The sequence below is a fragment of the Leptodactylus fuscus genome, chromosome 8 (assembly GCF_031893055.1).
Source record: "Leptodactylus fuscus isolate aLepFus1 chromosome 8, aLepFus1.hap2, whole genome shotgun sequence".
NCBI lineage: Eukaryota > Metazoa > Chordata > Amphibia > Anura > Leptodactylidae > Leptodactylus > Leptodactylus fuscus.
In genome coordinates, this window is record NC_134272.1 from 12,131,406 (window position 1) to 12,143,711 (window position 12,306).

The 12,306-nt window shown below is 46.4% G+C and overlaps 1 protein-coding gene across 1 annotated transcript; it reads left to right on the forward strand.

The window, feature by feature from the left end:
- Nucleotides 1-7,095: 7,095 nt before the first annotated feature.
- Nucleotides 7,096-12,183, forward strand: ZDHHC4 (zDHHC palmitoyltransferase 4). Its single transcript, XM_075285815.1, has 7 exons — nucleotides 7,096-7,309; nucleotides 7,649-7,778; nucleotides 8,169-8,230; nucleotides 8,907-9,085; nucleotides 9,767-9,892; nucleotides 10,235-10,479; nucleotides 11,366-12,183. Exons 2-7 carry the CDS (start codon nucleotides 7,656-7,658, stop codon nucleotides 11,699-11,701), a joined length of 1,071 nt encoding a protein of 356 aa, XP_075141916.1. The 5' UTR covers nucleotides 7,096-7,309; nucleotides 7,649-7,655; the 3' UTR covers nucleotides 11,702-12,183.
- The last annotated feature ends 123 nt before the right edge of the window (nucleotides 12,184-12,306 follow it).

Below are 12,306 nucleotides of genomic sequence, written 5' to 3' on the forward strand. Positions count from 1 at the left end.
TTGCACCTATAGACCTGGGTTCTATGCATTGTATACAGACATACAATGCATAGAACCCAGGTCTATAGGTGCAACCACCAGGGGCGCTATTACAATAAAATGATTATTCCCTCTCTATCCCAGATACACTAAATCTAGAGTAAAGCTCATTGTAAGAGGGGGCAGAATGTTCACATGATCATTTTCTGTACCCTTAGTGCCAGAGTGCCCCCTAAAGATTAGAGTACCCCTAAAGAACATTAGAGTGTCCCATAAAAAACATTACAGTGCCCCCATATAGAAGAGTAGAGTGCCCCAATAACCATTGTCAGAGCCCTTTCAAATGATTATGTTTTTATAGCCCCCCCAGGAACACGTATTACACATCTATTCTTTCCACACATATTAGTAGTAACACTATATAATAATGGACTATGGGCACGGCCGGCCCTCATACAGCGCTCACGGGAAGTGACCATGGCACTAGAAGTCGCCATAAAGGTCTCTCCCAATCCTCAGGACACTGGACTGTCTCTCACAGTGTATATGTCAGTGCAGGGCAATGGACACTGCCAGGCAGGAGCTACCTGAGGGTCTCACGGCCATGACATCACGTCACCTGCGCACAGCCAACTGACATTCAGAGCTTAACTGTCGACGGCGGAGAGAAGAAGCGATTCTAAGGATTTCTAAGGATTTCTACAGATTTTTATTTTGGATTAATTTGGATTAATTGGATATTATTGGATTGCGTGAGACAACCAGGATGGTGTCCACTGGAAGAGGAGAGGACGGAGATGAGAAGAAGAGGAAGAGGGAAGAGGAGAGCGACGAAGAGGAGAAGAAGAGAGAAGAGAAGAGAAAGAGGGAAGAGGAGAGTGACAGAGAGGAGAAGAAGAGGGAAGAGAAGAGGAAGAGAGAAGAGAGCGATGATGGACTAAAGGAGAAGATCAAGAAGCGAAGATCCCAGGATAAAGGATCGGAGGACCAAGAGCCGACCCCTGGCAGGAGCCAAGACGCTGGAACATCAGGCCCCTACCCCGGCATTACCATCAGCCGCTTCATCCTCCACAAGATGTTGGGTAGGGGCAGCTTTGGCAAAGTAAGTGTTATCACTTCTTATTCATTTTGACCCCCATTTTATTTCCTGTTGTCAATATTGCAGACTGGGTAGATATTAATTGTAGTCTAGGTCTATGGGGTGACTGTTAGGACGCCCAGAGACTTTCCTGCCCCCATGACCACTGCTTTGTGCCCCATATCTCATCTGCTCTGTGTATCACCATAGTTAGGTTTAGTGTTAATATAAAGGAGTATTAATATAAAGGAGTACTCTGACTCATGGAGGATCTCAGGATCAGAGCTGTGGGGGGGGGGGTGGACTGTTTATTTCCATGCTGATCCCAAACCGATCCACCCAGCCTTCTTGGGCCTATTCTGTCCATTCCCATATGGTAATAGTAGAGTCCCCCTTTATGGCCTTTCCATACACAATCCCAGAGCTGACACTACATGATGCCTATGAGCCCCTTTTCCTTTTTGATGTAGTAACCATTTTCTATTTGTCTCTTTCAGGTTTTTCTGGCATCAGTCCCTGGCCGACAAACATTCATGGCCATCAAGACCATCGACAAAAGAGAGGACAATATGGATACCATCGTGAGAGAGCAGCAGATACTCGCCGCTGCCAGAGAATGCCCGTTCATATGCCACCTCTATGCCGCACACCACTCTGAGCAGCGGGCATATTTAATAACCGAGTATCTGTCTGGCGGCAGCCTGGAGGATTTGATAAAGATGTGCGGCTGCCTGAACATCGGCAATGTAAGGTAAGAAAAGGGGTAAATACCGGGGGGGGGGGGGGAGAAGATAAAAGCTGAGGTCGGGGGTTGTAGTCAGGGATTTACTAACACTGACATTTCTCTTTGTTCTTCCCCCGAGATTCTACGCGGCAGAGATCGTTTGCGGACTTCAGTTCCTCCATGGACACGGCATCGTCCATCGGTAAGAACTTTCTTCCTTCTATGTCTCCCCTTTACATTCTGTATTTCATGCACCCACCTTTCCTAGGGTCCTGCCTGATCTTGTAGTCACCCATCCCCCGTCTCCATTGTCATTGGTCAGATTGTCATTTTCTTCTCTTATTTCATTACAGTGACATCAAGCCAGGAAACATCATGTTGGATGCAGAAGGCCACACCCGTATCATCGACCTGGGGCTGGCCCAAGATGGAGTCACCACCTCCTCCAAACTCTGTAGCGTGACGGGCACCTTCAACTACATGGCCCCAGAGGTGCATTTCAACACCGGATATAGTGTAGCAGTGGACTGGTGGAGCTTGGGAATAGTGACATCCAAGATGGCAACTGGACAACACCCGTTTTCCGAGGGTAAAAACCGACGGGAAGCCTTTAGAGCCAAGCTCACCAAGAAGCCCGAATTACCAGATGACATCGATGCGGACTTGAAAAATCTTATTGAAAATCTGCTACACAAGTCTCCTACACATCGCCTGAGTTTGTGCCGCAACATCAGAGAGCATCCATTCTTTGCTACCATCGGCTGGGAGGAACTGGAGCAGAGGAGGACGCGGCCACCATTTACACCGTTTCAGCCAGTTCTGGAGAAGGAAGATCTGGAGTGGCCGGAGGACAGGAGCGCCCTTCATCCCATGGACCACCATAACTACACGTCACCAAGCTGGGATGCCTTACAGAACGAACTGGCGCCTACAGCCCAGAACTACACGACTCCTCCATGTCTCTGCTGCTCTGAACAACCAAGGCTGCCTTGAAACACCGACTCTCTCCATCGCCATGCCACACTTTCCAAACAGCGTGAAGATCGTCTGCGTCCATCGGGAGCGGCCTGTGCTCGGCTCAGCACAGGCCTGGTAAGTATGACGCACAACACACATCACATACACTACATGATAGGTATAGGCAGCACACACTACATGATAGGTATAGGCAGCACACACTACATGATAGGTATAGGCAGCACACACTACATGATAGGTATAGGCAGCACACACACTACATGATAGGTATAGGCAGCACACGCACTACATGATAGGTATAGGCAGCACACACTACATGATAGGTATAGGCAGCACACGTAGACACATAGAGATAGCGGCCATTGATCCTGGGATTTATTCCGATTGCCAGATTTGGGGTCAGGAAGGAATTTTCCCCTATGCTGAGGACAATTGGCCCATTCCTCACAGGGTTTTCGCCTTCCTTAGGATCAAAACACGGCCTTAAATAGGATTAGATAAGTAAGTAGTAGTAAAAGTAAGCTAAAAATAGGAATTAATTTAAAAAAAAAAAATGTAGTTACAAAAATATAAAGATTAGATAAATGTATAAGAATCTGGAAACAGAAATAGTAGAATAGAAATCTAGGAAAAAACTAAAAAAAAAAAAAAAAAAAGATGTAGGTTATAGCTCACATATAAACACGCACACACATATATAGAGAATATATATACACTAGCGTAGTATAGAAAAAATAGGATAATATGTAGATTTAATATTATAGTATAAAAGAAAAAAAAATGGAAAAAAATAAATATATAGAGTGGCTTAGTAAGTTAAAAAAAAATAGCATAATATATTGTTTTAATGCATAGTAATAAATAGTGCAACATAAAACAAAAAAAAAATGTAAAATGTAATTCTAACTAGGCATATCTATATACACATACAGGTATACAGTAGTGACATATATCATTAATATAGTAATAAAATGTAACCCCTCCCCCATCTATAAATAAGATTAGTAATATACACATATATAGGAGTAATATAATAAGAATATAATAATATAATATGACCCCTCCCCATCTATAAATAAGATTAATATTATACACATACATATAGATGTGATATAATAGGAATATACTGTAGTAATGTAATATAATATGATTCCGCCCCATCTATAAATACGATTAGTATAATACACATACATATAGACGTAATATAATAGGAATATAATAATATAATATGACCCTCCCCCATCTATAAATAAGATTAGTAATATACACATATATATAGACGTAATATAATAGGAATATACAGTAGTAATGTAATATAATATGACCCCTCCCCCATCTATATATACCATTAGTATAATACACATATATATATACGTAATATAATAGGACTATAATAATATAATATGACCCCTCCCCCATCTATAAATAAATTTCCCCCCTTTACCTCTTATATCTTTGTCCTTGTCTTTATTCTCATTGGATCTCCTTGTAGTAAATCTTGTTCAGGCCTCGATGTCCTTTCCCAGCACTCGGGATCTTCAGGGGTTTCCAATCTCACTTTAAGTCATGTTACCTCTAGATGTCTATAGGTGGTGTGAACAGAGGCCTAAAGGGCTGTCGGCTCTTTACCATCCCTTCCTGTAACCTGTGGTCAGACCTGACTGCAGCCGTTCACTTTCCCTACAGCGCCTCTAGAGGTAATGAAGTATAACACACTTCTCACTGACATCACAGCTGTCCATGGACCTGTTGGGTCTTCTAGAACATGAGGCTCTGCTTTTAGTCTTTTTCCATTCTGGGTAATAGTTGGGGGTCTTGGCTGAAGGACCCCCCCCCCCTCTATTACCTCAGAATTCCCTGGGTCAGTATGAAAATGGGTTTTCTAAGAGAGACAGAAACTTTATTGGTTATATCATAAACAGTGAGGGTTTGTTACAGTGTAAAAGCCCAGATGTCACGCAGCGTTCACACCAGCGTCCGCTCTCCGTACTCAGGTTTCCATCTTCTGCTGACAGAAACCTGTAAAACTGTGTCCGGCCGTGAGCGCATGTGAGCGTTTTATGCTTTCTGCGGCAAAACCATTTTTTTTTAAACTGGACACGAAGTACTGCATGTCCGACTTTGTGTCCGGTTAAAAAAAAAAAAACGGTTTCGCCGCAGAGAGCATAAAACGCTCATGGGCTCTCACAGCCGGACACTTTTCAACCCCATTCAAATCAATGGGCATGAATAATGCCGGCAGGTTTCTGTGTTCTGCCCAGTTTCGTGCAGGAAATAGAAACCTGCATAGCGGAGATCGGGCGCTGGTGTGAACGAGTCCTCACCAAACTTCTACAAACTGGTGAACAGTAAATGTGTCCGGTTATGTGGTGCCATATCCTCTGCTCCTAGAAGGGAGAGTCCACTCTGCTTCACCATTAGGCCGTCTCTGCTCCCGGAGTCTTGTGAGCAGACGGTGCGATGTAGTGATGTCACTGAAGTCTCCAGGAGCAGAGACAGGAGCGAACACGGGGATCTGGGAGAGGTATTCGTTTTTTGGTGTGATTGTTCAATACTGTGGTGCCACATGAAGAGAGACATACAGTAATACTGCGGGGGAACAAAAAGTTACACATATATGGAGAAAACGGAGTTCATCATCTTCACCCCACCCCGTATGGCCCCTCCACCTGACCCATCTATCAAAGTCAACGGAACCACACTTACCCCTGTCCCACAGGCCCGATGTCTTGGGGTTACCCTGGACTCTGACCTATCCTTCAAGTCACACGTTCAAATCCTCAACACCCTCCTGCCGCCTCCAACTCAAGAACATCCATCGAATCAGCTCCTTCCTCACCCCTGAAACGACTAAGACGCTTGTCCAGACCCTCATAATCTCCCGCCTAGACTACTGCAACACCCTTCTGCATGGACTCCCAGCAAACACCCTCACCCCCCTCCAGTCCACCTTAAACTGCGCTGCTCGCTTAATTCACCTCACCCCCCGATCCTCATCGGCTGCTCCCCTCTGCCAGTCCCTCCACTGGCTACCTATAGCCCAGCAAATTGAGTTCAAGCTACTAACGCTAACATACAAAGCCATCCACACCCTGTCCCCTCCATATATCTCTGACCTCACCTGTCCCCTCCATATATCTCTGACCTCATCTCCCGCTACCTGCCCACACGTAACCTCAGATCCTCCAATGACCTCCTACTCCGCTCTGCTCTCATCCGCTCCTCACACAACCGTCTCCAAGATGTCTCCTGTGCATCCCCCATACTCTGGAACTCCTTACCAAGACACATAAGACTGACCCCCACAATCACAGGATTCAAGAAGGCCCTGAAGACTCCCCTATTCAGGAAGGCCTACAACCCCCAATAACACTATCACTGCACCGCCATCTATACAGTCTCCCCCTCTCCTTCTGTCTCTATCCACCCTCCCTCATAGACTGTAAGCCCTCGCGGGCAGGGCCCTCTACCCCACTGTGCCAGTCAGCCATTGTTAGTATTATATCTACCTGTATATTCTGTGTATTGTATGTAACCCCCAAATGTAAAGCACCAGGGAATTAATATAATAATGTACAGCACCATGGTATTAATATAATAATGTACAGCACCATGGGATTAATATAATAATGTACAGCACCATGGGATTAATGGTGCTATATAAATAAATCATATAAATAATCATAATAATATTAATAATACACATGATACTGTAACATATTACAAAAGGTAATGCTTTCTTCAGGTGGATTCTGCGGCTGCGTCAGTCCCGGCGTCCGCCTCGCGACATTACCCTCCGGACAGGGCTCATTTGGGCCTACTCCGGATCAGGAAGCCGCGACTATCGGAAGCCGCGACTTTCACATTTTGTTCCTATTCTGACGCGGCTTCCTGCATCAGAATCAGGACCAAAATACGCGGCCCCGTGTGAACAAGGCCTTAGGTTTACACTATCGTTCGGCTCCTCACGGGGACCTGACAGACAGACAGCCTATCCGCTAATAAGCGGTGACCCGCGGACCCTGAGGACCCCATAGACTGTAAAGCTGTGACAGACTTTTCTCTAATACAGATGTGACCTCGCCTAATACACTTCTATTTCACTTTTTCCACCTGTAATGTTGTGACATTACTCTGATATCTTCTATATTACGTCACGTGACCTGCTGTCCTGCCGCTCTGTGCTCGATTAGAATGGCTTGGTCTCAGTAGCGACGCTGAAGGGGATCAGGGAGGCTCTGGCTCGGCGCTCGGCTGACAGGTCTGGACCTCCTGCTCGTCACTCTGCAGACCTCCCTGAAGCCGCCGCCCCTGCTCCTCTTCCGGGTTCCCCAAGATGGCGGCGCCCAGTGTTAGTGCGATACTGGCTGGTGTGATGGCAGGGGCTCACTGACTTAACTGAAATAACTCGTGTATTACTTTGGGCTGTATTCCTGTCTCACTGCTCGCTGGCGGTCACCCCTCCCCATCAGGTGGTATACGGTTATCATGGAAACGTAGCAGTACAACTCACAGCCTGACCTGACATCAGTTCCTCACCCAAAACTTAGGTGAGACTTCAGTTTTCCTTAGTCAGGGAGAGCTATGGGGGCTGTTTGCAGAGTGTCCTCACCACAGACGTTACTTTTGGCCAGTCATAGCGCCACTGTTGTCTATAGGCCAAGTGTAGAATTGCAGCTCAGCCCTATTTAAGTGAATGGATCTGAGCTGCAGTACCAGACCCAGCCTATGGATAAGTGTGGCACTATTTCAGGATGTCGTGGGAGCTGTGATAACTCTCCTATTAGGGTACATGGGCAGGGGGTGTTGTGATGGCTCAGTAGATACAGGGCGGGGGGTATATCCTGTACAATGTGGCGTAGACTAACCTCCATTGTGTTTTATTCCAGGCCCAACATGGACTTTCTGTGGCTTTTCATCTTCTATGTGTTTTTCCTCGTTCTTTGTATTTCTATTTTCTGCTTCTTGTCTGGAAGATCCAACAGCGGGGTGAACAGCGCCCTCCATAGGGCAGAGCAGGTGAGCCGCCCCTTCTCAAGACATTGGGGATAATCTATTGTGTCTAGTACACCACAGAATGGTTGCAGATGTTTGTTCAGATTGAGTTTTTGCACAAGAATTTTCTATTTTTTCCTGTTTGTGCCATCCTCGCCAGATCTGTGATCTCTGAAATCTAAATGACTGGTAATTTCACAGCCCCGGCAGAGGGTGCACCTGATTTTTGAGGATGCAAGTCCTTCCCCATAAATCAGATGTGCCCTCCAATGGCGAATGTGAAGACTGGCATTTAAAAAAGCCCCAGATTGTCAGATTGTAAGAGACTCTTATTACAGGTCAGACCTAATACTTCTCACAGCTGAGCGTTTGTTTCACTTGCAGGCATTATACTGATGTGTCTGTACATTGCAGGTTATTTCCCTCGTGTTACCGGCCTGTCTGCAGAGATGCATCTACAGCTGCTTCCATACCAGGTAACAACACCTGCACCTAATGTCCACTTAGATCAGAACTAGGGGTTGCCCAAGATTACAACAATATACTGCTTTCTACCAGGAACGGCGCCACACATGTCCATGGTTGTGTCTAGTACTACAGCTTCATTAAAGTAACTGAGGCTGAACTGCAGTACCACACGTAACCTGAAGACAGGTGTGGCGCAGCTTTGGAAGAGAGAATCCATGTTTTTCTAAACCTGGACGATCCTTATGTTGCTTGTAGGCGGTATTAGTCAGAATAGGGAATCAATGTCTGATCGCTGAGACTCCCAGTGAAAAAGAGGGGGGGGGTCCCGTGTACCTCAGTGACAGTCCATCAGTTCCACTGCTGCTATAATCATCTTTGTGAAACTGCTGGATAGAAGTCAGGTACTGTACTTACCTTTTCTCCAGCAGTCCCATAGGGATGAATGAAACGGCACATGGGGCCGCCGTTCGCATGGTGGAGCCCCCACCCCACTAGCAGTGGTCCATAACCAATGGCCGTTCCCTGTTGATATCATGAGGAGTTGTAGTAACACAGCAGCCTGAGAGCCATAGGTGACCGGCCACTATTGTCTGGTAGAGCAATATTTGTGGTACAGAGTGGCTTATAGTGCTGTTGCCTCTCCTGTGGTTTTGTGACTCTCTGTTGACCCCCTCTCTGATTTAGGAGCGGTGCCTTTGTCATTTTGCACCTAGTCCTGGATGTTCTGGTGTTTACAGAGTACACCTGGGAGGTTCTCGGCTACAGTCTGGAGCTGGAGGTCAACTGGATCTTGGTTTTCCTGCCCTACTTTCTGATAACAGTAAATCTTTACTACTTCTACAAGTGCTGCACAACAGATCCAGGTATTTGCACCCTCTACGGTATCCTGCAATTGCCCTTGGTAGCCATCACCTCCCCCCACTGGAGTCATCGACAAAGCTCGAATGCAAACTCTTTCACGCTTGATGAACGTTGGGTGCAAGTGCATCGTAATAGACACAGTCTTACTACACAGGCGCTTATTGGGCGAGAGTTTGCATCGGAGCTGAGATATTGGGTGAGGGTATGATTGAGCAGAGGAGTTACGGTTAGAGTGCGGGCTACAGAGCGGCCATATACAGATTGTGATTCTGCATGCTAATGATTGTCAATGTACTTGCAACCACAACTCAATAGCTTGCCGCATCTCATCCCCTGCACCCTTTGCACCACTTTTTTTTTAGACTGGGTGGTGCAGGGTGAGAATCTATAACTCAGCTTTTTTCCCAGCAGTCTCATAGAAAACCAGGGTTGGTTGAATCACAAATCTGCGTCTGTTCCTGACAGGCATAAATTTGCTGATGGGAGGCACCGACATGCTCTTAGTAATTCTGGCAAGCCTTGCACCTATTAGAGAATCCATTAAGACTGCCACAATAAATCCCCCCATTGTGACAATTTACAGCTGTGCGAGCTGGAACCAAATGTAAATGTCCTATACAGAAATATTGTAATTCTCTTGGACGGAGGCGCAGCTTAATATTCTGTCTTTTTTTGTATTCCAGGGAGAGTCACTGAACAGAATGAAGAGCGGTGTATCCAGACATATGCCTATGATGAGGTTATGTTTCACAGCAACAATACATGTCCAACATGTGACCTGGTGAAACCGGCGAGGTCCAAGCATTGTGGTGAGATGTCAGAATTTACAAAGCAGGGTGGTCTAGATTTTTAAAGGCATTGTCCAGGACTAGAAAAACATGGCTGCCAGGTTTAGTAATTGATGATCTATTGGCATAGGTATAACACATCAACTGCTCAGATTTCCGCATTGCTGCCTCTGCATTTTATACCAAGCACAGCACCATGTATTGTATAGTACCTGCTTGTTATCACAGCTCAGCTTATTCTCTTGAATGGGACTGAGCTGTGATCAGGCCATGTGACTGATGACCTTAGAGGACCTAGGTGTCTGACCCCTGCTGATGAGCTATCCTGTGATATTTCTCCTAAATCTGCGTTTCCCCTCGCAGGTGTCTGCGGGAGCTGTATCCAGCGCTTTGACCATCACTGTGTTTGGGTGAATAACTGCATCGGAGCCCTGAATATCAGATACTTCTTACTGTACCTGCTGAGCCTGACGCTCACAGCTGCCTCCTTAGCTGCTGTCATTACAGCCTTCCTCCTGCAGGTGGTGCTGCTCTCACATATGATGACTGCAGCCTATGTGGACAGCCAGGGACATGAAGAAATTGCAAATCTAGCTTACGTTATACAGGTAGGTACGAGACCTGCCGGGACTAGTGGGGTGGATTGTGGCTAATCCCAAATTAGGATTGATCAACTAACCCCTGGAATCCACTCTGTTCTGTTAGGGAGCTTTACACACAGGGAAATCCAGCCAGGACATGAGACCTCTTGAATCATGGTGACCCTGTATATAGTAGAGAGTGAATCTGCAGGCACAAAGATGTAATGAGTCCCATCTCCTGACTGGGTTTGTACGAGGCCTTACAGCGCCACCACAGGAGATACTAGGTATTGCACAGTTCCCACTGAAGTCTGTGGGTTGCCTGTGTTTGCAGACATGTTGGATCCTCTAGAGCAGGGGTCAGCAACCTTCGGCACTCCAGCTGCTGTGATACTACAACTCCCAACATGCTCCATTCACTTCCAAGAACAGCAGAGCAAGAATGCATGCTGGGAGTTGTAGTTTTACAACAGCTGGAGTGCCGACCCCTGCTGTAGAGAGAGGCTCTTTGCTCCCGGCTGTGGCAGTATGGGTTTTCCAAATCATGCAATCCCTTCTGCCTGATGAATTACAGGGATTGTCAACGATTTTAAGTTTATATGGCCTATTCTACGATATCTGATTGGTGGGGGCTGACGGGCAGAACCGTCACCGATAAGCCATACTACACACAGCCAGGTACCCATACTGCAGCGCTGCTCCCTCTGAAGTCAATGAGCTACAGTAATGGCACCCACCACTATACAGGGTCCAGAGTGTTCTGCAGTCTTGTGTTCTGTATAGTATGGGGGCTGATCAGCGCAGGGAAGGAAAGCCCACGAAAACCTAAATCCAGGACAAGCCCTTTAAGCTCCATTACTGGATTGACGTGCCCTTTCTTCACACTTACCCATTTCTTATTTTGCCTCCCCAGCACTTGTTCCTGACTTTTCCAAGGATCGTATTCACACTGGGCTTTCTGTTCCTCCTGCTTCTGTTCTTAGGAGGTTACACCGGCTTCCTCTGGTATCTCTCCATCGTAAACCGCACCACCAATGAGTGGTACAAAGCACGGTCGATGTCAGGATCTCCTAAAAGTTACTCAAGGGGATTTTGGGGTAATATGAAAGAAATATTCCATCCCTGCCTCCGCTATAAGGCTACACAGTCACCCAAGTCACGCGATACCGCGTCTGATGATTGGCAGGGCGGTTACTCTGCGGCAAGTGACATAACACGACAGCGCCATTCGCAAACATCTTTATCATAGATCACAATATAAGGCAGGTGCGAGTCGCTTGTCTGTCACTTAACATGCTCACATGAAGGGAAGTCGCTTACAAATAACTTTTTTTGGTTGCCCTAGCCCAGGGATCGGCGGCCTTTGACACGCCAGCTGTTGTGACACTAAACTAGCATGCACATATCCAGTTCGTGAAACTCCCTGCGAGAGCCGGTCACAACATGAATATACCTGTATAAATCCCAGTGGCCACTAGGGGGCGATCTATATAATGTACTAATGGTCAGCCCCTAGTGGTGGAGACAGGAGGAAGGTCAGTACCAAAGCGTGACTGTCACCCATTTCTGGAAGATTCAGCAACTTTCTACTTATCGGATTTTCTTTAACTTCTGGATTTATTCAGTAAAGTATGTTTGAGTTGTCATGTGATCTTAATGTGGAGAAGGAGACTGAGATTGCTCAACCACATGAACCTATACCTTGTATACGAGCAGCGCCGCACGTGCTCCATAGCCACTGTAGCTGCAACAGATGATCAAATACAGGTGACCTATCCTGTGGGTATATAAAAATTTTGGGGTCTGGAAAATCCCTTGGTAAGGCTAAGAGGTATGTGGTTAGATTCCAACATC

Excerpts from the sequence above, each read along its gene's own strand:
- ZDHHC4 (XM_075285815.1), top strand. The coding sequence starts at position 7,656 with ATGGACTTTCTGTGGCTTTTCATCTTCTATGTGTTTTTCCTCGTTCTT. Across the intron at positions 7,779-8,168 it reads CCCTCCATAGGGCAGAGCAG|GTTATTTCCCTCGTGTTACC; the intron begins GTGAGCCGCCCC and ends TGTACATTGCAG. Across the intron at positions 8,231-8,906 it reads TACAGCTGCTTCCATACCAG|GAGCGGTGCCTTTGTCATTT; the intron begins GTAACAACACCT and ends TCTCTGATTTAG.